The following is a 26,721-nucleotide window of genomic DNA, read 5'->3' as shown; positions in this document are numbered from 1 at the left end:
CGTTCTGACAAGAAAGGAAAAATCTATGTGGCATATAGTCGTACAGTGGAACATAAGGTATTTAAAAAAAGGAAAAAGAAAAAAAAAAAAAAAGTATTGTAGAAAGTGTAGTGTAATGTAGTGTACATGCGATATGTGGTGGAGCTATCGCAAAAAAAATTTTTTCGGTTAAAAAAAAGAAAAGAAAATAAAAAAATAAAAGTCATGGAGTGGAGAAGAATAAAATACTTCAATCCCTGTTCTCCATGTATCGTTCCAGCAGGATTGACAACGAAGGTAGTGAAATTGGTTTCACCATGACATCATCAAATCCACCGCTCAAAGCCTTTTCACGGTCTTCGCCAATCTCTGCTGTCCAATCTGCAGTCAAGGCAACGATGCTGGCTGGATGAACTGTTTCTGATTTAGGATTAGGATTGATGTTGTTTTCTTCAGTAGAGTTTGGCTCGTCCATGTTGGAGGGCGATGCGTCCGTTTTCTTTGATCGCTCTCTGGTGGCCTTGGGTGATGAGGAGAGTGCGCCGGAGGATCCACCAGAGCTTCGTCGATGTGAAACATCTGGAGGGCCCGCAAAACGCTCGGGGGACCAAGGACAGTTATCATCCATCCAACTTTCGTTCAAAGTACTCATAATAGGCAAACCCTTGGACGGCTCTGCAATAACAGCTGTTGGACCCCAGTGCTCAGCTTCCTTCTGACGAATCAGTGTTGTCGCTTGGAAGCCACCCATTGTGGGCATCTTCAGATCCATCAGAACTAATACGTGGATACCAGGAAGGAAGGTGTCGACAGCTTCTTGTCCGGATCCTGCTTGGTCAACGCGAGACACGCCAAGCTTAGTCAGTTGATGGTACAGCAGGTTGCGATTGAAGGAGTTGTCATCAACAATCAGCACCCGCTTACCTTCCGCATTGAGGCTCTGGATACTCTCCGAGGACATCAAAGCGGGTCGTAACTTGCTCTTGGCATTTGCAGAGGCGCGCTTCAACAGGCTCTTGATTGGCCTCCCCACCTTCTCTACAGGCTTCGACCCAGATTCTGACGGTTGTGCCAGGGCGGCATCCCCATTCAAGGCAAGCTTGGGAACTGACCCATTCCTCTTTGCAAATCGTACATGAGATGCTTGGGTTTGAGCGACATTGGGATTGGGTGCCTGTGGTTGAGGTGACTCTACGGACGATGTTGATTTGAGATCTTTGGTTGCCTTTACATCCTTTGGATCATTAGTGGATGATGGGGCAAAAGTAGCCTTCTTGGCCCCTTCTTGTCGACCGAGACGTAGCCCATGCTCAAAGTCAAAAGCCTTGGCAGGCATGGATGGTGTACCGGGTGCAGGCGCAGGACTTGGGGTGGCACAGGGTTCCTCATTAACACTGGCTTGGATGGTGACGACTTGTCTTTTGATAATGGCACCCAAGGCACGCTCCGAGACCGGTTTACGGCAGAGCGAGATTTGATAATACTGTCCCAGCGTCAGCAGAGGTTCCTGACCTAGTGATGGGGGATGGCCAAAGGGGTAAAATAAGATGATGGAGGCCTGACGAGCAATGCCAACACGTGCCTCAGCTCTGATAATCAGCAGCTGTGAAAGCTTTGCCAGGAACTGGCGCGCATATTCCTGGTCCGTGAGTACACTCTCCAGCTTTGGTTGATTGGTGCTGGGACTCAGGTCGATCAAGAACACATCTCCAAAACGGGCCAAAGAGTCATCAAGCCCAAAGTCTGTTTGCCAACCATAGGTGCACTCTTCATATGACAGTCGTCGAACGCCATGTGCCTTCCAACGGCCTGCAGCAGTGTTCCACAAAAAGTCCTCAAAGTAATTGCACTGAGAATGAAGGTAGTACTGGCGGTTGGAGAGGAAGGCGTGGTCACGAGTTCTGAGCGTGATGTTGTTGGCATTTGCGCGCGTGACCTCGGAGGGCTGCAAGGTGAAGTAATCTTTAGCTTGGTTTTGATCCTTGGGAGTGGCAGCAGGAGTTGAAACAGGGGTGATTTTGATACCCGCTACAGAATCGTTCATGGGCATGGGTGTCGTGCTACGGGCAAGGCCTGGCGTAACTGGAAGGACGGGCGAAGCAGGATCTAGCTGAACGGTTCCAGCCTGGAAGGCAGACGAAACAGTGACAACATGATCATAACCGGGTGTCCTAAAAGCGAGGAACTGTTTCTCCATCTTGACTACAAATCCGAATGTAGAGCCCACGCCAAGTTTACTATCAACAAAGACAGTACCGTTCATAACTTCGACCAAGTTCTTGACCAAAAACAGACCTAGGCCAGTTCCAGCCTCGTGAGTCTTGCATTTGCCACCCTCGACCTGACTGAATTCAACAAAGAGCTTATCCTTTTGCTCCTCTGCAATGCCTTTCCCAGTATCCTGAACCACAAACTCGACAGTGACAGTATCGTCGTCCTCGTCCTTTAAAGAAACTCCGACGTTGACATAACCAACATCAGTAAACTATTAAGGTACGGAAGAAGAAGAATAAGAAAAAAATATATATATATATTAGGGAGGGATGTTCAGTCGTAATAGAAACATTGTTGGGGGAGATAGGAAGATGTTCTGGCCCATTTACCTTGATGGCGTTTGAGATCAAATTGCCAAGGACTTGCTTGATGATTCCTGGGTCAGCACGAACCAATTCCGGGACTTGAGCACTAAAGTCGACCAGTAATTCTACAGTGCGAGTACCGGAGAGACCGGTCATCATCCTAGCGGTATCGAGCACGAGATCGTGCAGATTGAAATTTTGACTGCAATTCGTCATTTTGGCTGCAGATACCTTGGACACATCCAGGAGCGCATTCAAGATTGTGAGTAGCGACAGTGTTGATGAATGCAACATTGACACAGTTGACTGGGCACTCGAGCTAAGAGTCTGGTCACTCATCAAGAGTTCGGTCCATCCAATCAATGCGGCCAAAGGAGTTCTGGCGAAGCAAGATAAAATATGAGGAAAACATGGAAAGTTAATATGCTAAACCCCATTCAGGAAATATACTTTTTTTTTTTTTTTTTTTTTTTTTGAATGATAATCTAGGAGTCTGTTATCATTATCAAAGACAAAAGCAGGAAAAGGAGGGTGCTTACCTCAGTTCGTGAGAGACGGATGAAACAACACCATCCTTTGACTTTGCGTTAGCAACAGCAATGTCCTTGAAAAGGTTGGCGTCGCGAACACAGACATCGACACACCATTGGTATAGGCATGTCATAGCTCCCAAGAACAGGACTGAAACCCAAAAGGCACCGAAGCCAGCCCACAGACGAGAAGCTTCCTCCTCGGAGAGCACTCCATCCTAGCAAGAAAAAGGTTTTTTTTTTTAAATAATAATAAAAATAAATAAAACACATTAAAACTTTAAAAGATTCCACAAACGATGATCATTAAGACATGTACTTTGTACTAACCTTAGTTTTCTCGCGATACTCTTCAATAGAATAGAGAATGATTGCCAGACAGGAAGCTAGGCCAACTCTGCGTCCGACAAGCATTCCAGTCACGAGGGGTAAGGCAAAGAGTAGTGTGGTCTCGAGACTGGGACCCAACAAAGGGATGGTCCGCATCTGAAAGTTTATGAAGACTGCGGTGATGGCTAGAGAAAGAATGAGTCCACATAGACGGGTTGCGCCTGTGGCGCCTTGGACAGCGGGCAGGAAGAAGAGAAGAAAGGAGCAAGCGGAGATGGACAGTTGCTTGTCAAAGACCAGACCGTAGACACAGCCCAGACAGGCAGCAATTAAGGAGGCACTCTTGACTAGTAAGAACCTGCCGAGGTTTTCAGATCCAACCTTGGATGAGGAAGGATGATCTTTTAGCCAAAGAAGGAAGGAGCCAAAACCGAATTGAATTGGACCTTGAATGGGATCGGAGCTCTTGCTTTCCAAATATGGAGTTGAGGGTGTGAGGATGCTGCCCAAACTAGTTGTGCTGCTCTGGCGACGAAACAGCTCAGAGATAGATGCGGGTGTTGATGCAAGCGACATGGACCTTGCAGCCTTCCTTTTTGAAGAAAAGGAGGATTTTGAGGCTACATTAAAACAGGAACACATTGGTGATGCATGAAAATAAATAAATAAATAAAATAAGAGAGGAAGAATTAGCACTAAGCCAACGGACCAAAATGAGAGCAAAATTATCATAATTATCATCATTGTGTCGTCGGGAATGACATGGCTCCCAAAATAAAAAATAAATAAAGAAATAAATAAATAATAATAATAATAATAATAATAAAAAAAGGACTAGTAAATCTTACCTTGTGAATGATGGTCATCAGAAGTAGTAGTAGAGCAAGAGGATGCAGATGAAATGGAGGATACGGAGGAGGATGTTGAAGTCCTAGAAGTGATAGTTGGCAGGGATTGGTGAGAGTTGATAGAGGATGAATCCTCAGATGGAGGGACAGAGGATTTTTGATTGGTGTTTGGAGCATTGACCTGTATTGAGTCAATTTTTGTGTCGTTGGCCTGTTCCCGTTGTTGTTGTTGTTGAGGCGGAGTATGAAGGTGGGGTTCTGATTCATCGCCTGCGTCTATGCAGGCAGTTGTAGTGTTGAGACTCTGTTGGGCCATGGCAGCGGCAGTACTTGTAGTCATGTTCCGCAAAGCAGAGTCCGTCCTGCCTTCTGTACTGGCGCCGATGATCTTTATATTACTAGGGATGATATCAGTGTTGTCAGTATCGGCGGTAGAGGAGGCAGTATATGTTGTATTTGTGCGGGATGAATTGCCCCCTGTGTGGTCGATGACAAGACTAGAGTCCATGTCCACACAGAAGTAAAAATAAAATGAAAATTAAAAAAAAAAAAAAAAAAAAAAATTAAAAAGAAAAAAGAAAAAAGAAAAAAAAAAAGATAGATAGATAGATAGATAGATAGATTAGAAGTTGGTTCAAGTAAATGAAATTAAAGGTGAAGAATAAGATGAAAAAGGACAAGGAACGTTATGATCACGATAATGAATAGGACCGAATAATGGGGAAAGAGGGGGGGGGGAGAAGAATGTAGATGGGAATTTGTTATAAAGAAAAGATGAGAATGTGCGGATAAGGGGATGGAGAAGCACAGCGATTGTATTTCTTGTGTCCGTGTATTATGATTGAGTGTACACGTTTCTTTTTGCTGATTAATCTGAGAGATACAAGAGAGGTAAGAGGATGAAGGGCACATGTATGTGTGTGTACGTCGAAAGACGTAAATGATCGACGGTGGATGAGGAGAATGTAAGAGTGTATGAGAGAGATTGAGAGAGAAAGAGAAAGAGAAAGAGATAAGGAGAGAGAAATGTGGAGAAATGAAAAAATGTGAGTATGTGCGTGATGAATGTGAGAGAATGTGTGAATGTTTGTGAGCAAAGATGGATTTGGACGATTAATAAGAGGGAAAGAGAAAAAAAGAAAAAAATTGGTCAGTTTCGTTTCAATTGCTCCAAAATGAAATGATTATTATAAAAATACGCCATATTTCCATATTTCACATTGTCTGTAGCTCAATCGCTTTTTTTTTTTTTTTTTTTTATTTATTCTTGGGAAAAATAAAAGGGAGACAGCCATCTCTCTATCCTCTCCTCTCTATCTACCTCTTTTTTTCTTTTTTTTTCTTTTTTTTTCTTTTTTGCTCTGTATCGACCTTGATGAGGAAATGGGACAAGAGCCGAAAGCAATGCAAGGAGTTCAAGAAAATAAGAGAAATAAAAGAGAGTGAAAGAGCCAAGGGAGCGAACGGAATATGCTTTGCTTGCCTAAAACAGATGGGGAGCAAAGCATCCACTTGTGGATAGAATAGGCTTCTCTGTTTCTTTTTTTTTTTTTTTTTTTTTTTTTTTTGCCAGATAAGCTCTTCCCTGTACTTTTTAAGAAGGTTGATTTCTCTTGAACTTTTTTTTTTTTTTTTTTTTTTTTTTATCAGTCTCCCCAGATGTAGACCCCCCTTCACAATTTTTTTTCTTTTAAATCCTTTTCATTTATGCGTCTCATCACCAAGTATGAAACCCTAACGAAGTGTACTGAAATAATTTATTGCTGTCGCTGCCTGTTACTGTTACTGTTGCTGTTGTTGCCTGTTATTGTTGTAGCTGTTATTGAAGAGAGGAGAAGGGAGAAGAAAAAAAAAAAAAAAAAAAAAAAAGACTCCTTGCGCAATTACGTTTTGGACAAGTGATTGATGGCTTGAATAATATCCTTTACTGATGATAAGGATATATAAGAAAGGTAAGAGGTTGAATGAAAGAGAGAGAGAAAGAGGATGTTGAACGAATGAATCAGGTGTTATTTCGTATTGAAATCAGTTCCCGTGACTTACTCAAAGAAGAAGAGAAAGAAGAAAGAATGAAGGAGAGATTGAACGTGAAAGAATGAGAGAATAATGTTTTTTTTTTATGGGGAATAAGAAAGAGATAAATGAAAATAGAACGGAATGGAATGGAATGGAATGAATTCAGCTTGAAATTGAATAGAGGTTGGATTGAAGAATGGATGGACAATGGGAGAATGGAAAAAGGAACGATGGAGTGATGAGAAATGAAAGTGATCAGAGATGAACAAACTCTGCCTTTCAATAATTACAAATTAAAATTGAGAGGAGAGAGAGAGAGAGAGAGAGAAGTACAAAAGAAAGAAAGAGAAGAAAAGAAAGAAAGAGGCGAAGGAGGGGTAAAAAAAAAAAAAAAAAAAAAAGTTTGCAAGCACGGTCATAACTATTTTTTTTTTTTTTTTTTTTTTTTTTCCTGACTAGATGACTAGTAACTAGATGACTAAATGACTAAATGACTGCAAAATGGGGCACTGCATTTCAAACATTTTATTTTACTATTTGCTTTTTAGCATTTACGATAATACGTAATAGATTGACATCAACAACTCGTTTAAATACTCTCCTCTCATACTACTATTATCCTATTATATATTTATATTTATATATTATACTGTATACAATAAGATATACCTTTATATATTTATACGTGTGTGACATCCAGTCCAGTTTATTCATAAAATATGTGTATCTTGGGATTTATGTATCGATTGATTGATTGATTAACCTCATCCCCCCCACCCCTTTTCTTTCTTCTCTCCAATCCTCCTTTTTTTCTCTTTCGCTCCACCCATCACCACTGCGGCATTCTTTCTTGTGTTGGATTGCGTTGTGTGGTATGGAAGGATATTATATTTATATCTACATCCATATGTGGATACAATCATAAATGGTATAAACATTGACTGCATATTCAGTAATTATTCAGCATTTATTCAGCATTTATTCAGCATTTATTCAGCATTTATTTAGATATAAATATTTCTATTTAAAAAATCAAGACTGAATCGAAAAAGAATAAAGAAAAAGAAAAAGAAAAAGAAAAAGAAAAAGAAAAAGAAAAAGAAAAAGAAAAAGAAAAAGAAAAAGAAAAAGAAAAAGAAAAAGAAAAAGAGAGAGAGAGAGAGAGAGAGAGTAAGAGTTGGTATTTCTTTAGAGTGTGCATGTCTATAGAATAGCAGCAATGAACGACAAACGACTCTTACAAACGACTCTTACAGACAAACAACAATAGCAAACAAAGAAGAAGAAAAAAAAAAAAAAAAAAAAAAAAAAAAAAAGCTGTGTGGCTGGTGGCAAATAATAATGAAAAGAAAAAAACGGCTGGGCTGGGTTCTGTCCTGCCAATGGATGCAATTGAAACTAAATATAAATGCAGGATACAAAATACATCTATCTACTGTATGTATATAAAATATATACCGTAACAGTAATTCATATATGTATATTTAATACTCATTTTATCCATTTATATTATATTATATATATATGTATATTAATAATATCAATGTTTATATTAAAGACGCTAAGATGATTGAATGGTGATTGACCGAATTGAATAGGTTAAAAACAAGTCTGTTATATATGTATTATATATATATATATATATACCTTTTCTACTTGCGAAATGAATTGAATTTTATATATATGTATATAAATTATCCATTCCAAACAAAAAAATAGAAAAAACAGGTCACACCAAAAAAGGCTTTTTAGTCGAAATGATCAAAAGGATCCTTGATGAATTCGCTCCTCATCGGACAATCCTCTTTCTCTCTGATCAAGACTTTACTGAAATGAAGGACTGGTGTATATTAAGCACAGCTTGAATGAAGACCAGAGCCATTTCCTACTTTTTATTTATTTATTATTATTATTGTTATTATTATTACTATTATTTTTTGTTCTAAATAAGATAATACGAAACCGGACTAGACCAGACCAATTTAGCGTGCTCAAAAGACCTCGAGTGATTTTTTTTTTAAAGGAGAAATGAAGTTTTAACCCAAAGGGATCAATCATGACAACGACATGAATGCCTTTTTTTTTTTTTTTTTTTTTTTTTTTTTTGGTTTTTCATCATACCTTTTATCCTATTAAATGAAGCCAATATACAACGACCAAGATACAGTTGCGATCTGATGGAACTGTATACATTCTCTCACGCCTAATCTGCGCACGACTAGAATCACTAGATCGGCATTTCATCTCGACCTAACTAGTTCGTGACAACTTTGTTTTTCTTTTTGGAAAAAAAAAAAAAAAAAAAAAAAAAATTAAAGGGTTGGCGCCGCTATAATCTGTATACTCTGCGTCATCAACTGGACCGTTGTGTCTAGTAAAACTAACTTGTACAGAACTATATCAGCTTTGCAGTCATGTTATACCAACAATACCCCTCTCCACAATGAGCGATCTACAAAGTTGTTTGTAGTTCAGTACTGTATTCCATATGCAAATATGCAAATGCAAATATGCAAAATGCTAATGAATCTTGTTTGTCTTGGATGCTTAATCAATTCAATTGAATAATGGTGATACAAAATTCTCTTCTTTTTTTGTATCATTCAATGAAGCATTATGACATCATCAAAAAATAAAGAGTGACACCCGCGTCATTACTTTTTCTTTTTTTGGGTCCTTGGAATCTCTTGCTTTCGTGACCCCAAGCGACCCCAAGCACAAACTTTTTTTTTTTTCGAGAGTGCGTTTTTGTTTTTTTATGGTCAGGACGCCGCAAAGGAACAAAATGGCTTTTTCGACTTGAGCAAAGCTTGGAACACCAGACCTTAAACAAGGAACAGGAAAAACAAGCTCCAAACAACTATGACGTTGCGCTCGAGCTTTGCTTACTTTCTTCATCTTTGTAAATACGATTATCTACAATTCTATACTATCCCACTATCGTGGGGTGATAGTCTCTGGTACCCTCTCCAACGCAGCTGCATCATTTTCTCTTTTTTTTTTTTTTTTTTTTTTTTTCTTTCTTTTACTGACAAAATAGCCTTTATTGCATAGCGCCATTAAAAAAAAAATAAATAAATGAACGATTGCTTCATAATCGCGCTACTACAGTTCAACTACGAACAAAAAAAGTTGGCGTAAAAAATAAAAAAAGGTCCGTATCCGAATAATCTCCTTTTTGACCAAGAAGAAGGACCATGGGAAACAGACTAAAAAGTCATCACCTGCTAGTTAGAATAGTCTACGGTACCATGGCTTCTTTTTTTTTCTTCTTTGATTTACCCTTCAATCGCATCCCTTACCGAGACCCCATCGATTTCTTTCTTGAGAATAGTACATTTGTATAAAGTACCGCCCAAAGCAAGAAAGCAAATGGACAAGATGCAGATATTATATTTGATTTTCGTCACTTCTTTTAAATGTCTCATCCGTACTGCACACATACACTTTTACCACATCTACCATATCAGTCAAACAAGTCATGAACAAACAGGCTGAAAATGTTTCTCTGGACCTAACATGGCCACCTCGGAGATATCAAAAAAAAAAACCATGTGAGATCAAATTGACAATGTTCAACTACAATACATGTTCTCTGTCTCCTGCATTTTCTTTTTTTTTTTTTTTTTTTTTTTTTTTTTACTAAATATAAACATCATATCTTGGTGTCATCATTGTCAGCGATAGTTTAGCATCTGTGTAACAAAGGATTATCCAAAGGAACAGTATGTATAAAAAATAAAAATAAAAAGCCCTTGCATTAAATGATTTATTCCATTATCCCCTGCCCTGATTATCTTATTCCTAATAACCGGGTGTGTCTTCATCAAACTACTTTCTCCTTGTTTGTCAGCCTCAACAGCATTATACATACATATATATCATGTGTATCATTAACTAACAAACTAAAAAAAAAAAAAAAAAAAAAAAAAAAACAGGTTGTAATGGGATTATGGGAGCCGATCTCGTTTCCTACTGGGTTCTAGTAGTGATAATAAAAAAGATCATTAAATAAATAGAAAGATCATCATCATCATCATTACTTTCATCACTCTACTCACTTGCATGAAAATATCACGATATTTATAAGATACAACGATACAGCGATATAACGATATAGCACATCTAAACGGGCTCCTTTCCACTTGTTCAATTTTACGTCAAAAAACCAAAGCAAGTTCTTTAATTATCTTAAAAATAATAAAAAATATACATGTAAAAAAGAAAAAAAAAAAAAAAAAAAAAAAAAAGAAGCAAGTTCTTTAATTAATGTTCCATCTCTGCCCTCATGCCTTGTCCCTTGTTCCAATTTTTATTTCCGTCATAGCTGTGCAGCAGATGGTCTGTTGTAAGAAGAGAACAGACAGAGAGGATGGACAATATGCATTAACATCAACATACCAATCCAATTGATCACCAATCTTTTTTTACATATCAATGAACTCTCATCATTGCATTGCTGTCCAAAACTTGGGGGTTTTTTTTTTTTTTTTTTTTGATGGAAAACGAACTAAAGTTAGCTCTCTCTCTCTCTCTCTCTCTCTCTCTCTCTCTCTCTCTGTTCCCTTCTCTTCCTACGAACTTTTTCCCAACTCTAATTATCTCTTTACTGGCTAATATTGATAAACGCGTCTTAAGAGCCAAAAAGAATAAATTTTTACTCGTAATTGCATATTAGACTATCATCATGACAACACTAATGAATATGCACAGAGAGCTTTTTCCCGTCTTTCGAAGCTTTATTTTTTATTTTTTATTTTTATTTTTATTTTTTTCCCGCACTATTCCTTCGCGTGCAAAAACAACGTGTTTGTGTAGTATATCCATCATTGACGCACTGACAGCGATTCTATGCATATAACAATCTAACAATCATTTCATTGTCTCCTTGTTTTTTTTTAATGCATCCCACTAGTGTTCTTTCAAAAAATGTGTAATTTGTTTGGTACCTTTTTTTTTTTTTTTTTTTTTTTTTCCTCCTTCGTTAATGCTGTTTATTGTAGACTCTAATTGAAGAGCTTTTTTTTATTTTATTTTTATTTTTTTATAATGATTATTATATATGATTATTATCATTTATTAGTCATTATTGTCCCTCTGATGCTTCAAATTCTGGAAGATCAAAGACGAATGGGTATTGTCCAAAGTTGGCCTTGAATTCAAATCCGATCGTGTTGTTGTTCGATGATGAGAACTGACTTAAAGTAGATTGCTCTCTGTTGAGGTAATGTGTCTGTGACAGAGGTCCTCCCACTCCCCCACCTTCCTCCACAACAGACACACATGGGTAACAATCCAACACATCCACTCCATAGAACGCCTGACCTAGGCATTCACCATTAAGTGTAAAGAAAATCTCCCGGGACGCAAAATCAACACCACATCCAACAATGGATCCTGCTTTAAAAGGTTGACCACGGGCACGTGCCTTCATCTTCCCAGACTGTGAACGTGCATTTAGGCTAGGCCGGTTGTTGGAGAGTGATAAAAAGTTTTCATCACTTGAATAACCATACGAATTCTCCTTCCAGCCCAAGGTCTCAGTCATGCTCTGATCCTTGCCACAGATGCCAACCACAATCGTTCTAAAAAAGCAGTGGTAGTAATGTAGTAATCGGAGTCGTGAGTAATATGTATATATACGTCGCATAAAATTAATAACAATAATAACAATGCGAGACTATTATTATTATTATTATTATTATTATATATAAACATATACCTACCCGAGATTGGTTGGTGGCATGTAGAGAATAGTAACCTCGAAATAAAAGACATCCTTATCGCGAGGTGAGACCTTTGGCCCACGAATACATCCAGAACAAGCAGCAGAAGATGACCTCCCTTTCATCCCCATTGAAAGATCATGGGCAATGACAGAGAGACCGTCTGATAAGACTTTGAAGATCTTGTCATTCCTGACACCGTTATTCCATGTAATCAGTTGTGGAGCTTGAACAGGTTTGGACATGATTCTCTGTGGAAAAAAAAAAAAAAAAAAAAAAAGTTTAAAGGATATAAATTTTTTGATCAGCAAGCAAGCTATATATTTATAAAAAAAAAAAAAAAAGAACACGTCTTTTCCTTACCTTCTTGTAGTCCACAATGTTAAACAAGAATGTCTGGTCTCCAAAGTTGGCATTGATTTCTGTGCCAGCATGGGACAGGCCGATGGCTGGGTACAGAGGGATTGTGTCCTTGATGAACCGGAAGGCCACCCCCAACATATCTCCATTCAACGTAAAGAACACTGCACGGTCCACAAAATTGATACCACAACCCACGACATCATTCTCCTTGTATTCGTATGCGTACTTGATGGATTGTTTACCATTTCCAAAGTACAGGTATCCATCATCACTATGGTAACCCCAAGAGTTCAAGTCCCAGCCAACTTGACAATTCTTCCGCAATGCTTTGCTGGCAATGCCCACACTCATAGTACTGCCTTTAACCTCCTTGTAGGCGTCAATCGTGATTTCAAAGTAAAACAAACCGCACTGGGGATTGATCGGATGGTTGGCTGTGACAGAAGCTGACACTGTCATGTCGTTCTTGAAATCGGCTATTAAAAAAAGTTTTGTGGACATGTGCGCATGTGTGTGTTTAAAAAATGTAAGTAAAATGATGATAATAATAATAATAATAATAATAATAATAATAATAATCTACAACCTCCCCTTATAACTTACATCGATACTTGATATAGCTACCCTCGACATCCAACTCTGGCGGCGCATCATCATGATCCCAAGCATCCGGGGGTGAGAGATACAAATCTGGATTGTCCACAGAATGCCGGTTCTTGATAATAGCTCCAGCTGATGGTTGTGTGGCCGTGGGTGGCTGTGAGGAAGATGATGGGCTTGCTTGGAACGATGAGCTTGACGGCTGTATAACATCGGGTGCTGCAGACCTAGGACGATCATGACCACTATTTCGCAAAAGCAGCTCATCTTCCATCGACAAAAACACAGGAGCATCTGCGGGCAGATCATGCAGCGCGTGTGGACCTGGTTTCGAGGGTGTCACAGGTGTTTCAGGAGCAACAGGTGGGTGTGGTTTGGGATGTGGAGCTGCTGGCATTGCATCTTCATAAGAGTATTGATGTAGACTTGGCTGATACTGATACTCAAATGAGACATGACCCGGTTGAGGGACAGAGTCATATTGCTGGTGCTGGTGCAACTCCTGATAATCCTGATGTGGGAAAGGTGGTTGTGGTGGTTGATATGGATATGCAACATAGATATCTGACTCGTCAGGCTTTTGTTGTCCTTGGCTGAGCTCAGATGGGTTGAAGGCGCCCGGAGGTGAATTAAAAGTACCCAAAAGTGGGTTGTACATGTTCATAAAATCAGAATTACCCGGGGAACTTGCGATTGTGCTCTGTTCCTGAACCATAGGCACTGGAAGGGGTAACATGAAGGAAGATGACTCCTTTGCTGCCGCTGTTGTAACTGCCGAAAATGTGGGTTCAGAGCCGTTTGAGAGTAGGGTAGATGGGCCTTGGATAGGACGGGGCGGCAGACTAACTCGACCAACTGCTGCTGCCGAGAGCATGAGTTCGTCTGGGAGTTCCGTCGGTAACTCATAACCAATGGCCTTACAGTTCACAAGATGAAGACCCGCGATAAACTCCGTTCGTGTCAACGCCGGTTTTTCTTCCGGGTTTAACAGTTGCCTATACGCATCCGAGTATTGTATATTTTTAATGCACGTAATGAGAATCCTCTCAAAGGAATAATAGTAATAATAATAGTAATAAACAGTTTATGCACATCTGTGTATTCTAAATCAGAGACTCACCATATTTTGTAGAGATCGCTATTCGGGAGTCCAAGTGTCATGAAGACCTTCCCAGCAATATCGGCTAAAAAAAAAAAAAAAAAAAAAAGCGTATCAGAACGTTGTATAGTTTACAGATTACCAGAATCCTGAATACCATTAAACAAAATTTGATTATAAAATGTAGATGTTATACTCACATGATACACACTCCTCTGCTGGACGCTCCCAAAGTCCAAAGATACGCTCGTAGGTAGCTTGCTCTGATTCTGTAAAGGTCCATTCAAACTGCGTTGCCTCCAGCTGTTGCAAGTCATCCTCATATTGAAAGTTATCTTGTCCTTCTTCGCTAGCTGTCATGGCTGTTACTGCCTGCTGAGGCTCCACAGTGGGCTGTTTTGGCACTTCAGCTCCAAAGTCTACACCTTTTTGCTGGCTGGTCTGACTACTGCTGCTGTCAGATCGTCTGATAGCACCAAGGTCTTCATTTATGAGTGGATCTAAAACCGATCTGCTACCGGATCCTGATCGTGACAAAGGCATGCTTGACTGTAGTTCTCGGATAAAGGCACTTACACCATCATCCACATGATCAAGATCATCCTCCTCCTCCTCCTCATCATCATCATTCTCATCCTCATCACCCTCGTTTTCTTCTTGCAGAAGAGGGGCATCCTGCACAGGAATGAGATCAACCCTTTCCGTCGGAAAGGGAATATAAACCTCTTCCGAAATCGTGGGCTTCGAGCCTGAAGAACCTGCTTGTGGGTGGCTAGCTTTTGCGGCTGTAAGCGCTGCAGGTTTGGGTGCTGGGATCGGAGGAGTTCCACTAACAGGGCTTTTAGCCTTTCTTGTAAGCGAACCAGATGATAATAGAGATTTCGGTATTGGTGATTCCGGAACAGGAAAGCCGTTGGTTATCGTGGGTGTAATTGGATTTAGGCTAGTACTTTCAGTTCTTTCAAGGACAGGGGTTGAACGGCCCGCTTCTGCCAGGGTAGTGTCGATGTGTATGGTGGCTGGCGATCGTTTATGAAGACTACCCGTTGGCGACAATAGGTTCTTCACATCATCAAGAGACTCATTCTCCTTCAGGGCCATAGGGTTTGTAAAGTCGGATGGCATCGTCCAGTTGCTCATTGAGAATGAGGACGCAGCTACGTCCGTAAGCGCCTTCATTGCAGGTGAGACAGGTGATGAAGCAGAGTCGATGTCCTTATCTTCCGCACCTGCGTCCACGTCCACGTCCGCGTCCGCGTTCGCGTCAACATCTGTGCTAGTGGTAGAGAAGGCCACGGCAGTTGCGGTCGTAATTGCGGTGGACGTTGTTGGTTCAGATGATGGCGCCGTCTTTGGCTTAAGCTTAATGCCGTCCTTTGTGGCTGTGAGCCCTGTTTGTCTGAGCTTCTCGATTGACTCATCCACTTCTGTTAATGAAGATTGTCCCGAAAGTACATACGGTCGGTTGTCGACCTCTGTCAAGGGCGACTGGGCTTCCAATGGATGTGGCAGATTGTCGATTTCAGTGAGAGCCGACTGTGATTCCAGAGGGTGGGGTAGATTGTCGACTTCTGTCAAAGCCGATTGCTCTTTCAATGGATGAGGTAGATTGTCGACCTCAGTAAGGGCCGATTGCTCCTCAATTGGATAGGGTCGATCGTCTATCTCGGTCAATGCTGACTGGGCTTCGATTGGGAATGGAAGGTTGTCGACTTCTGTAAGGGACGACTGATTTTCGATAGCTGATGGATATGGCGACTGGTTAGGGCTCTGACGATTCGGATACTGAGTTGAGCTGAACTGGGAGCTCCGTCCACTAAATCCTGGTCCCGAGCCCGATCCTAGTCCTGATTCCGTTCGACTAGGAGAATAGACTCCAGAGCTAGTCCGAGATGTTGCGTCCATCTCTGTCAGTGACGATTGGTGCTCAATTGCAGACGGGTATCCCTGAAGTGGTTGGATTGCAGGTCTGTCCTGAGTGGATGAATATGGCCGTGAGACTCTGGCATTGATACCTGTCGTCACAGCAGGCGCAGGATCGAGTGTCGTCAGTGATGAATCCCGGTCATAGTTTGGTATCGGAATGTTGTCCGTCAGAGAAGATTGATATTCCACAGGCATGGGTTGCATCGATGCGGCTGCTGTGTGCGACAAAGGTGTTGTGGGAGGATAGGGGCTGTGTGCAGAGCTTGGACTAGCACCACTAGAGGAATGGCTCCAGGAGGCAGATGGCTGTGGCGAAGGGGGCCCAGCATTGAAACTACTACTCTGGCGATTGTGCAGTGCCTGCAATTGGGTTTTACGCTGCAGCTCTGGTTGTGTTTGCTGTTGCGATGTTTGAACAGGACGATACGCAGAGGAAGAAGTGGATGAAGAGGAAGGTGGTGTATTAATGGATTGTGTTGTAGATGAAGAGACCTCAACCTTGATATTCTGTTGGACGCGTTGTTGCTTCCAGGTCTGGGCTTGACTCTCAGTCATCTCTGCCTTGTAAAAAATGGGAGGAGCCCCTGGCGAAGTTGGTGTTGTTGGATGCATTGTTGGAGCAATTGAAACCGAGGAAGAAGGCAGTACGACTGAAGGACTCGCAGGCAAGGATGAAGCTTGCTGTGCATAGTATGGAGGGGCAGGCGAGAGGGGTTGATGAGGTGGATACTGCGTGGGATGGTAGGATCCTCCAGAGAGAGGTCGTGAGGGCTCTGACGAAGGTGAAGGCGAAGTCGGACGGTGAGCAGCCTGGTAATATGGATGATGCTGTGCTGTGTGCGCGTGTGCGTGTGGATGCTGGCTTGGCTGGTGTAGGTGCGGAAGAGGGGTGTAAGGTGAACTAACAGGCACCTGAGGGTAACCAGTCCAGCCATAAGGTGGAGGCGGTTGCTGGGGATGTTGTTGGGCATGGTGGCCAGGTTGAGGATGGCCATAGGGATGTCCTGATTGAGGGTACATCGTAAAGGTAATCTTTTATTCCTTTCTTTTTTTGTGAGAATGCAAGAGGCGAAAAGAAGATTTAAGAGATTATGCGAGTAAGGGCTGTAAGCAAAAGGCAAAAGACAAGGAATGCAAGAAGAATGAGAAAGGAAAAAAAAAAAAAAAGAAGAGGTGTTGTAGAAAAAAGGGTTGTTTGATGCGGGAAATGCACAGCCCAGTGGCGTGTGATTGATCTTTTTTTTTTTCATCTCTTTGAATCTTGCCCCTGTTCCATTGTGCTATTGTATGTTAATTGGTAAATTGGTGGCAACCTTGGCCATGGCTTTTTATTGCTTCCAATGATAGACACCTGTCTCAATTCCAGAGCATGGGAAAAATGTTTTTTAGTCATTTTAAATGTTTAAATCGAAAAAAAAATAAAAATAAAAATAAAAATAAAGACAAGAGAGACACCAGACAAGGACAAGTGAAGTGTCATGTCACCAGAGTCAATGTGATCATTTACATCTTCGCCACGTTTGCATCTTTTCCTTCGCTCCCAGTCTAGATGGATTCAAAAACAGCGCCTCTTTAAGGAATGGCATCAGGAAAAATTGTGCAACACTCAAACATCCTTTTTCTACATTCCCCTCCCTCTTTTCACTCGTCTGTCACCTTGTTGTCGCCCCAACCATCTTCTTTTCCCCTTCTTCATTCTTTCCCCTCATCACAGTTACCATGAACCGATTCACCTCATCAACCACAATCCTTTCCCGAACCCCACCCTTTTCCTCCTCCACACCTGCGCTATTTCCCACACGCTCCTACCGTCCACTTCAGTGCCCGACCTGTAAGGAGCTCTTGCTCAATCCTATTACCCTGCCCTGCGGCTTTACTGTCTGCCAAGGCTGTCTCCCACCTCTGGAAACCATCGACTTCCAGCAGCAGATCCGATGTCCCTTCAATGCCTGCGCACGCTCTTGTCTACACACACCGGACCAACTAGCCGTCGATGTGACCCTTCAGAATCTCTCAATGATCTTACGGACAGCGGCACTCCACTCCAATTCCCTTGCCAACATCCTTCATGAAGACTCTGAGAACGAGCGGCCCCACCATCAACCAGACAACCTCTTTTACGGCAGTACAGAGGCCGATCCTACCTGGGAAGCCACTTTAGAAGGCCTTTTTGACCCATATATGTCCATTCCAACTGAGCCAGTTGTCAGCTCAAGTTCAGCTTCATCCTCAGCCCTTTATCGCAATATTCCTACCATTGTTGACAATCTACGTCTAAAAATTCAGCAAGAAGTCGAATGTCAAATTTGCTTTCTGCTCTTTGATCATCCTATCACGACTTATTGTGGTCATACTCTTTGTAAGAGCTGCCTTATCACTTCTCTGGATCACAAACCAGACTGCCCACTCTGTCGACGCAAGCTACCTTTGTATATGTTCTATCACAATCAACCACCCAACAAGGCACTTCTGCGCTTCATTCAGTATCTTTCCACTCGCCCAAGAATAACTTTTGAGAGTGAAAATCATTCATCTGTCGAGGAACGAGAGGTTGATCCAACGCTGGCCGTGACCCCACTGTTTATCAATGCTCTCATCTTCCCACGGATACCCTGCTATCTCTTGGTATTTGAACCACGATATCGAAAACTGTTGAGGAATGTACTCAAGACAGAAAGCAAACTATTTGGAATGGTGCTCCCGCCTCAACAACAAAAGTATCAAGATCTGGAAACCTTTGCTTGGGAACCCAGTATGGAGTATGGCACGTTATTAAAAGTGCTCTCCTGCGAGCTCTTACCCGATGGACGGGCACTTGTAGAGACCGTTGGGGTATCTAGGTTCCAGATCCTGACTTATTCCAAGGTGGACGGATATTATGCTGCCACGGCCGTCGATATAATTGACGATATACCCGAAGAATACGAACGAGGACTTGAGAAGAAGGTTCTGGATGCTGCCGCCGCTACTGCGAAGGAGCGTGAGCAGCAAGCAGAAACAGGCATATCTAAAAGTATAGCTGAGAGTGGTGAGGAGCAAGCCAGCCATCTGCTCGGAAGAGCAAGTAAACGGAGACAAGACCAAGAGACTTCACAATCGGGGACCACTCCGCTCCTTTCGCATTCAAGTTTATCACTATCTCCATCATCATCATCATCATCATCATCATCATTGTCGTTATCGGTATCAGTGTCAGCACCGACGTCATCTTCAGGTCTCTTAGAAGATGTAGGTAGATCTTCTTCTCGCCAACTGGGATTTGAGGACCTCCATCGGCAGAAACTTGAGATGCTATCACAAAAGCAACTACTGCAGATCTTAGTAGCGTATGTGGCCTATATGCAAGACCGACTGGGACCATTGGCAACGCAGCGTCTCCAGCGCGAATATGGCGAGATGATTGAGGATGATGGGCAATACTTGTCATTCTGGGTAGCGTCCGTACTCCCAATGCCCCCGTATCAAAAGTACGAGCTGCTGCACGAGACCTCTGTTCGTAAACGTTTGCTGACTGTACTGAACTGGATCAAAGACATTGAGACGCGTCGCTCAATGGCTGTGTGCACAATTTCGTAGTCAAAAGATATTGACATTGGGGCATGGTTGATGAGAACGTGGCTTACTTTTACTTTTAAACATCTTTAAATAAGTTGGATAGAATAATATGACTCTCCACTCTCTTTTCTTTCTCTCTCTTCGTACCTTTTTTTTTTTTTCTCATAAACGTCCTAATCAAAAAGAAAATGTCGCGTGGCGCGTTCATCCCTGCCATCGCAGCATCACTTGTCATGCCTGGCATGGTCTTTGCTGGTATGTGCCTGTTGTCAATCGGCATAGTCATCTTTTCGCAAAGACATGATGTGTTTACTCATTCAACAGTTGATTATCACAACGGATAGATGCTTCGACAGGATCGATCGCCGCCTCGATCCCGTACTTTGAATGTAAATGACTAGACATGCACATACACTTTTTTCCCCCTCCTTAATTGTCACACACTTTGGATCTGATATGGCTAAATTCATCATTTCCTTGATTCATTTATCTAGCATTTGACGAATTGCGAGACCGCTTTGGAAAGGAACTCATGTATATCAGCTTCATCTTCTTAATCCTGGTCACATATTGGGTTGGGAAAAGGCATAATGAGGTGCTTGCAAAGTCCACTATGGCAGTTATGCTGCCACTCTTCCGTGCTAACTTTGCACGTGTGGGTGACAATGGTGCCGAACTGGCGATCGATGCGCCTCACGAATATATTATCTACTTGACGGGCCGTCGCCATGTAGCAACTGTTCATGGACTGATCAAGGTACAACATAACATTGTTTTTATTTCCTTTCAAATCAAGATTATTTTTTTGGAGAAAGAATTTCTTTTTGCATCCAATATGTTAATTTAAACTGACTTTTCACTCTTCATTTTTTGGGGTGGCATGGTCATACTAGATGCGGCCTCGCCAGGATCTCATCCGCACGATTTTCACCTTTCTATCAACCCCAGTTCAGGATACTTGCACGCTGAATGTAACCATGAACCCTGGCGAGTATAGTGACGGAGTATTTGCGGTTGTGCCCAAGACCACGGGAATATCTGTTCGCGCAAAGTTTTATGATCTCACAACGTTTACCAAAGCTTCGAATCAGAAATCGTTGGACGCTTCGTTGATCACATTAACAGAGTCAAATGAACTGACAGAGGCCATCCTGCCTTTAATCAGCGACAAGTTGAACAAGGCTGCTCAATGGCTCGATTACTTTGTCGTCTCCGACCAGCCTATGTACAAGCCTGAAACGTACGTTCGTTCTCTCCTCTATCTAAATTGCAACATTTTATACCTAATCATTGATCTCACTCAATTTTTTCTGTTTTTTTTTTTTGCTAGTGTTTCTACAGAGCCCTATGCCAAGCGCATCTCGCTATCTTTCCGCTTGCCTAATGCTAGATACACTCGTGAGATCTTGCCTCTCGTGGAGGCCCTTGTTGCCTGTCTGGACGGCCTTCCTCGTGATTGCCATGTCACTGCAGTGGTAAGTGACTTTTAGATTGGAACTACCCAATTTGTCTCTATTGCATTGTATCTGCCGTAATACTAATTTAAAACATTTCATTCTTTTTTCTTTTTATCTTTTTCTTTTCTTTTTTTCTTTTTGCTTTCAGACAAAGTCCAAGATTATTAAGGCTCGTGAAGAAGCTTCTAAAGAGCTCGACAAGAAGGCTCAAGCAGAAAGAGCGCGAGAGTTGGAGGAGAAACGTGTACGAGAGAAGCGTGAGTATGAAAAGAACTTATCGCCCGAAGCCCAACGCAAGTTGGCTGTCAAAGAGGAAAAGAGAGCACTCAAGAAGCGTCAGAAGATGGTCACCAAGAAGGCATAATAGATCATTCAGAAAAAAAAAAAGTGAGAAAGAGAAGAGGGAAAAAAAAAAAAAAAAATGTAAAGTAGAAGACAACGACTAGTCTTTATTTATCTGTCTGCATTCATTAAACCAAAACATTATGAAATATCTTGTTGGGATATGAACCAATTTTAGTTCGGTTTGTTGAGCAATTGATCCATAAACTCGGCAGCAGAGACTTGTTTCTTCAGCATGCCTACACCTGTGCCAGCCCAGAGTGGCAACAGATCGAAATCCTGATCTTTGGTGGCCCTTATCCAATCCTCCTTGGTACCGGTGCGATCTTCTTTGAGCAATTTGAACACTGCTGGACCTGTCTGTTCGTACAATCCATGGTTTTTCAAATCCTCCTCTTCACGCTCCGTCACTAAATTTCTCACAACTCGCCCGTCATAACCCTCAGGCCAATTGAACTCGCGCAACTCGTCAAAGATGCGGGTGCGGACGGTGCCTGCACCACCATCCTCGACCTTCAAGAGGCGTTCCTTTGCATGCTGAGGGCCTGGCGATTCGTATGTGGGCATGAACCCGGTTCCAATGACTGCGCCAGATGCTCCCATTGTCTGAATGGCTGTAAATTGAGATGCAACTGAGATTCCACCTGCAGCCAAGATGGCAGGCATGGTAAGTTTTGATCCTGAAGCATTGACTGAACCAACCTTGGCCTCAAGAGCCTGGATAGCTTCAGGGATCAAAGTCATCAAAGGCCATACACGCTGAGCACCATGACCTCCAGACTCCGTTCCCTGCAAGACAATCACATCGACAAGTTCTTGTTGAGCTTCCAGAGCTTCTTGAATTGTTTGTACTTGTACAATCACTTTGGTTCCAGTCACTCCATGTTCGCGAATCAGCTTGAGGTATGGCTTATAGTTCCCAAATGAGAACCAAACTGCTGCAGGTGGACGAGGTGGAGATTGACGGTTAGGATCATCACCTCGACCCTTGAGGATATCTAATAGCAACTCAGGTCCTTGACGGTCCAGCCAAAAAGTGATGAACCCAACTCCATATGGTAAAAATTGATCTGGTTCAGGACCTGCCTCTGCTCCTGTTACTTCCCCTGCCCTTGCTCCTGCTGCTCCTGCTGCTTGATTGCTGCCTGGAGCCTCAAGGTCCTTGAGAAGTGGAAGAATGGACTGAAGCTCCTTGAGGATCTTGGGAGGATCTGTAAAGTAACCGATTGGATAGATGGGGAACCCTCCGTGATTGGCAACAGCAGCAACAAGTGTGGGTCCTGACCAAGCGTTCATGGGTGCGGAAACGATCGGCTTTGTCACACGGAGAAGAGGTGTGCCATTGGAAACAGCTTTTGTAAGATGGCTGAACGTGCTAAGGAAAGCGTTCTTGGCAACAGACATGTTTTTAGTCTGTAATGATAATTAGAAGCGTGAGAGAGTGAGAGAAGAAAGATGTGTTATATCAACTGCGAAGCAAAAAAAAAAAGTATATTTTGGACTCTGCAACCCTTCATCGCGCCGTTGGGCAAAGGGAGATAGACTAATCCAAATCGAGACAATGACAAATTCAGAAAAAGGCATTCAACATTAAGGAATGAGTCATTCATTTCATTAGAGTCAAAGGAGGAACATGGATCGAAGGGATCAAATGAACAACTGACTCACTGAAAGTGAGAAAGTAAAGTCGGACAAACCTCCTTGTATGAACCGTTTTTCTACTGCGCACAGTGTATGTTATGTTGCATGTGTCATAGTTTTTTTTTTCCTGCCTCGATGCACTGTACTCATTCCAACCTTGGCTTATTTTCTTCTACTTCTCCTTCTCTTTTGCCATCTTAGTCCAGCCTTTTTAGTAGGAGAGCATATTTTGTTTTTATTATCAACAATCCTTTTATTCGAATAAACAAATGGTTGATGACTGCGGGTGAATTGAATAAACCTTTTGTCGGGTCGCTTTGCCTTTTTCCCTTTTTCCCTTTTTCCCTTTTTTCTTCTTTTTTACGCAATTGCATTCCGAACACTTTTCATATTGACACATTCATTCGCTCAAGTCCTGCATCATCCACTTACTCATCTCAAAAGATTAGGAAAAGAAAAAAAAAAAGTGTGAAACACAACAATGTATCTGAATCAGAAATCTATTCAAGCGCTGGAAAATCTGAAGAACTATCCGCCAAGTGTAGACAATTATCAAGCCAAGAAACGCTCGGCTGTGTTAGTAGCGCTTGTAGCCAATAATGAAGGCGATCTTGAGGTCATTCTCACAGCTCGCTCTTCTTCTTTACGTACTGGTGCTGGTGAATCTGCATTTCCTGGAGGTTTGTGTTGGATCTGAAAATTGCCATGATAGGTGGACCTTTATTCAAGTTTTAGGCCTTTTACGGTTTTGTTTTACATTAATTGACACTCCGGTTGCCATGATTATTAATTGATCGAATATTTAGGCAAGCAGGACCCTGAGGATGCTGATTTGATAACGACGGCTGTAAGTCATTCTGTCAAAAAAAAAAAAAAAAAAAAAAAAAAAAATGCTTTTAACCATCTATTCGAATGCATGAATTATTAAACGCGCATTTTTGCTCATGCGACTGTGATACCAGAAACGGGAAGCGTTTGAGGAAGTTCGGTTATTGCCTTCTAATTCTCAGGTATTGACAGTACTATCACCTGTACTCTCTCGACATCTGCATGTTGTCACACCTGTAGTCGCCTTTTGCCCCGACCTGAGGACCACAGACCTTACCACCCTCCTCCGCCCAAATCCTGGAGAGGTCGCTGCCATTTTCACAGAGCCTCTTGAATACTTCCTCAGTCCTCGCCCAGGAGACTACAATTGGTTTGATATGGATTGGATTTCAAATCATCGGGTCCACAGGTTCGAGCGATGTGGGACCCATAACTTTATCCTTGAGAAGCTGGAGAGTTCTGGGCAGTTGCCACAGACAGCAACAACAACATCATCATCAAACTCAAGCTCTGTGTCGAATAGTGGGGAAGATAAGCAACTCGAGAAAAAAGAAATTGTTGCTCAAGAGAATCCAACCAAGGTTGGCTGGGCTGTATATGGTCTCACAGCAGGGGTGCTCATCGAAGTTGCAAAGATTGCCTATCAACGTAACCCAGACTTTGAAACTTTTGCACCAGGGCAAACCCTGAACAATGAATCTGTGGTAGCATGGTATAATCAGAAATATGGTCCCCAGCCTGTGTTATAATGTAAATAAAAGTATGTGTTTCCTATCTCTCAATTCGGTTTTTTATTTTTTCATCTATTGGCGGATTGTAAGGTACAGAGACATGTCCTTAGAAAAGCTAATTGGATTGTCAACTCTGATATCTTCACATTCATGTTCTGTGGCTGCTGCTGCTGTTGTTGTTGTTGTTGTTGTTGTTGTTGTTGTAGTTGTAGTAATTCATCAGCAGCGTGATCCAGATCCTTGGAGAGTGCTTTCAAAATGGTAGCGTATTTTATACGTTGCTCTTGATCTGTCATAAAGTTTCTAGTCTTTCGCACTCTAGCATGTAGCTGACTACTGACAATATTGCCTAGAGACGAAGTGCAGATGACATCGCATCCAACTAAAAGTTCGATCCAAAGCTTAGGAGCAATGCAAGTGCGATATTCGTTCTTCGTGTCCTTGTTGACACTAGCAGACGATGACAATGCTACTGCTGAAGGGGAAGAAGAAGAGGAGGAGGAGGAGCAATAGAAGAATGGGTTGGAATTGACATCCAACTCGATCAGGCCTTGAAGCTGACATTGTTCCTCTAATCGGCGGTTCCATTGTGGTACTACGACCAATTGGATATACCAATCTTCTTTCACGCGGTAATGATCTGCGAAGAATAATCGAAACACTGGGAACATGGCTTGTTGAAGGTCTGTAAAGGACACTTGAAATCGGATCTTACCATAGGGAGAAGAAGGAGCCGGCCGCTCATCCAAGGCAGGAGTGGTGCAGAAAAAGATTCCCAACATATTGAAATATGGATTTACGATCGGAGAAAAGTCATTCAGACGATCGAGAGCGTATTTTTCAGCAGGATACGCAACCAGATATCGCTTCATTTCATCATTAACGCTAGGCTTATTAAAAGCAAAGGGGGAAGTGACAACAATCTCTTTCCGTTGCATATCCTCTGAGTGCCAATTACGGTAAATCTGATGGCAGGTCGCATGCTTAGCTGACGCGCAGTAAGTCAAAGCCTGTTGATAGCGTTCTTGAATCAATACTTGGATTGTGTTACAAAATTTCTGTGCAGAGTCGATTGGCTGTTGTTGTTCACCGACAGTGGCTGTGCCTAAGGTGCGAATGGTGCTGCTCTCTTGTGTCTTTTTATATCTACTTCTACTTCTACCTTGGCTTCCGCAAGCAATATGACCTTTGTGTTTATGATTACCTGATGACAGCATCATGGATGGGACGGATAAAATGGGATGAAGAGGGGATTTTTTTTTTTTTTTCTATACAATAAAAGATTGAGAAGACAGCAATAATGTATTGCCTTTTAAATTTTTGGAGACATGGAGGATGTCAGCAATTTTCAGCTGTGCATTAACCACTGTGGATCAAATTCAATGTGCAAAGATAGAAAAGACCACAATGCTCCTTGGTGCTGTGTGGACAACATAAAAGTATAGAATAAATGTCAGCTTGGACAAGAAGAAAAAAAAAAAAAAACCACACCCACTTCGTTCTTGGAGTGATGAGCGTAAAGTAATGTTACCTTCATAAGGGCTGACAAATCATTAGTTTTGACTAAAAATACTCGAACGTTCTGCGATAGGAGATCCCTTTGTTGATTATTTAAACTCTCTCTTATAAATTTATAAATTATGGAATTGAGTTTGGAGATGCATACGGAATCCGAAGATTTGTATCTGCCGCATCATACGACTTACATCATTCCTGTGATGTCCTAGTTTGGGATCAAAAGGACATATCCTTCTATCAACTGTGCTCTATGTTTCCCATTATGCTTCCTCTCCTTCCCATTACTCTATATCAAACTGTGTACTCCTTGTTATTGCCAAGAAGGAGAAAAGCAAACTATATTAAAAAGTAAAAATAAAAGGATAAAAGATATTTCAATCGGCTTTTTTCTTTCCTCCACGCAAGCATTGTTGATTCAAATAGCAACAGCCGGCGAAAAGGGAAGATGTTGGCTATTAGACATTTAGTTGCGCAGAAGAGTGGAGGAGGGAGAACCAATTCTGAGTTCTTGCTGCAAAATCACATCACTTTGCGTGATGTTTTCGTCAGACGGACGACATTGACGGTTGTATTTATTGAGTTTATTTATTTACTTTTATCTCCGGATCCGCAATTCATTTACTGCCTGCCTGCGTATGCCTTGACTAATTGGA

At 41.7% G+C, this 26,721-nt stretch overlaps 9 protein-coding genes across 9 annotated transcripts; 4 read left to right on the top strand and 5 right to left on the bottom strand.

Annotated features, from left to right (window-relative positions):
- Positions 1 to 175: 175 nt before the first annotated feature.
- BCR41DRAFT_101947 (hypothetical protein) lies at positions 176 to 3,308 on the bottom strand. Its single transcript, XM_022019315.1, has 3 exons — positions 3,098 to 3,308; positions 2,583 to 2,937; positions 176 to 2,464 (listed from the first exon to the last, which is right to left on the bottom strand). The coding sequence occupies exons 1-3, from the start codon at positions 3,220 to 3,222 to the stop codon at positions 230 to 232; spliced, it is 2,715 nt and encodes a 904-aa protein (XP_021880169.1). The 5' UTR covers positions 3,223 to 3,308; the 3' UTR covers positions 176 to 229.
- On the bottom strand, positions 3,309 to 4,259 carry BCR41DRAFT_101946 (hypothetical protein). Its single transcript, XM_022019314.1, has one exon. It carries the CDS (start codon positions 4,160 to 4,162, stop codon positions 3,395 to 3,397), a length of 768 nt encoding a protein of 255 aa, XP_021880168.1. The 5' UTR covers positions 4,163 to 4,259; the 3' UTR covers positions 3,309 to 3,394.
- Positions 4,260 to 5,312: 1,053 nt separating this feature from the next.
- BCR41DRAFT_101936 (hypothetical protein) lies at positions 5,313 to 5,834 on the top strand. The gene has a single exon (XM_022019313.1). It carries the CDS (start codon positions 5,447 to 5,449, stop codon positions 5,786 to 5,788), a length of 342 nt encoding a protein of 113 aa, XP_021880167.1. The 5' UTR covers positions 5,313 to 5,446; the 3' UTR covers positions 5,789 to 5,834.
- A 5,438-nt stretch (positions 5,835 to 11,272) lies between these two features.
- On the bottom strand, positions 11,273 to 17,126 carry BCR41DRAFT_387467 (hypothetical protein). Its single transcript, XM_022027898.1, has 6 exons — positions 14,271 to 17,126; positions 14,092 to 14,155; positions 12,975 to 13,966; positions 12,372 to 12,847; positions 12,009 to 12,259; positions 11,273 to 11,867 (listed from the first exon to the last, which is right to left on the bottom strand). The coding sequence occupies exons 1-6, from the start codon at positions 17,014 to 17,016 to the stop codon at positions 11,369 to 11,371; spliced, it is 5,028 nt and encodes a 1,675-aa protein (XP_021880166.1). The 5' UTR covers positions 17,017 to 17,126; the 3' UTR covers positions 11,273 to 11,368.
- A 504-nt stretch (positions 17,127 to 17,630) lies between these two features.
- Positions 17,631 to 19,998, top strand: BCR41DRAFT_101850 (PUA-like domain-containing protein). Its single transcript, XM_022019312.1, has 2 exons — positions 17,631 to 19,806; positions 19,896 to 19,998. The coding sequence occupies exon 1, from the start codon at positions 17,716 to 17,718 to the stop codon at positions 19,570 to 19,572; it is 1,857 nt and encodes a 618-aa protein (XP_021880165.1). The 5' UTR covers positions 17,631 to 17,715; the 3' UTR covers positions 19,573 to 19,806; positions 19,896 to 19,998.
- Positions 19,693 to 21,412, top strand: BCR41DRAFT_356267 (hypothetical protein). Its single transcript, XM_022024620.1, has 6 exons — positions 19,693 to 19,806; positions 19,896 to 19,940; positions 20,046 to 20,308; positions 20,445 to 20,791; positions 20,882 to 21,026; positions 21,157 to 21,412. The coding sequence occupies exons 1-6, from the start codon at positions 19,740 to 19,742 to the stop codon at positions 21,370 to 21,372; spliced, it is 1,083 nt and encodes a 360-aa protein (XP_021880164.1). The 5' UTR covers positions 19,693 to 19,739; the 3' UTR covers positions 21,373 to 21,412.
- Positions 21,413 to 21,437: 25 nt separating this feature from the next.
- On the bottom strand, positions 21,438 to 23,057 carry BCR41DRAFT_356265 (hypothetical protein). Its single transcript, XM_022024619.1, has one exon. It carries the CDS (start codon positions 22,752 to 22,754, stop codon positions 21,525 to 21,527), a length of 1,230 nt encoding a protein of 409 aa, XP_021880163.1. The 5' UTR covers positions 22,755 to 23,057; the 3' UTR covers positions 21,438 to 21,524.
- An 88-nt stretch (positions 23,058 to 23,145) lies between these two features.
- On the top strand, positions 23,146 to 24,586 carry BCR41DRAFT_387463 (NUDIX hydrolase domain-like protein). Its single transcript, XM_022027897.1, has 3 exons — positions 23,146 to 23,671; positions 23,798 to 23,838; positions 23,954 to 24,586. Exons 1-3 carry the CDS (start codon positions 23,473 to 23,475, stop codon positions 24,566 to 24,568), a joined length of 855 nt encoding a protein of 284 aa, XP_021880162.1. The 5' UTR covers positions 23,146 to 23,472; the 3' UTR covers positions 24,569 to 24,586.
- A 9-nt stretch (positions 24,587 to 24,595) lies between these two features.
- Positions 24,596 to 25,802, bottom strand: BCR41DRAFT_356263 (hypothetical protein). The gene has a single exon (XM_022024618.1). It carries the CDS (start codon positions 25,768 to 25,770, stop codon positions 24,619 to 24,621), a length of 1,152 nt encoding a protein of 383 aa, XP_021880161.1. The 5' UTR covers positions 25,771 to 25,802; the 3' UTR covers positions 24,596 to 24,618.
- Positions 25,803 to 26,721: the final 919 nt, after the last annotated feature.

This window comes from Lobosporangium transversale, assembly GCF_002105155.1.
Source record: "Lobosporangium transversale strain NRRL 3116 chromosome Unknown BCR41scaffold_25, whole genome shotgun sequence".
NCBI classification, from domain to species: Eukaryota; Fungi; Mortierellomycota; class Mortierellomycetes; order Mortierellales; family Mortierellaceae; genus Lobosporangium; species Lobosporangium transversale.
The sequence above is the reverse complement of the archived record's forward strand: the minus strand, read 5'-3'. Positions and strand labels throughout refer to the sequence as shown.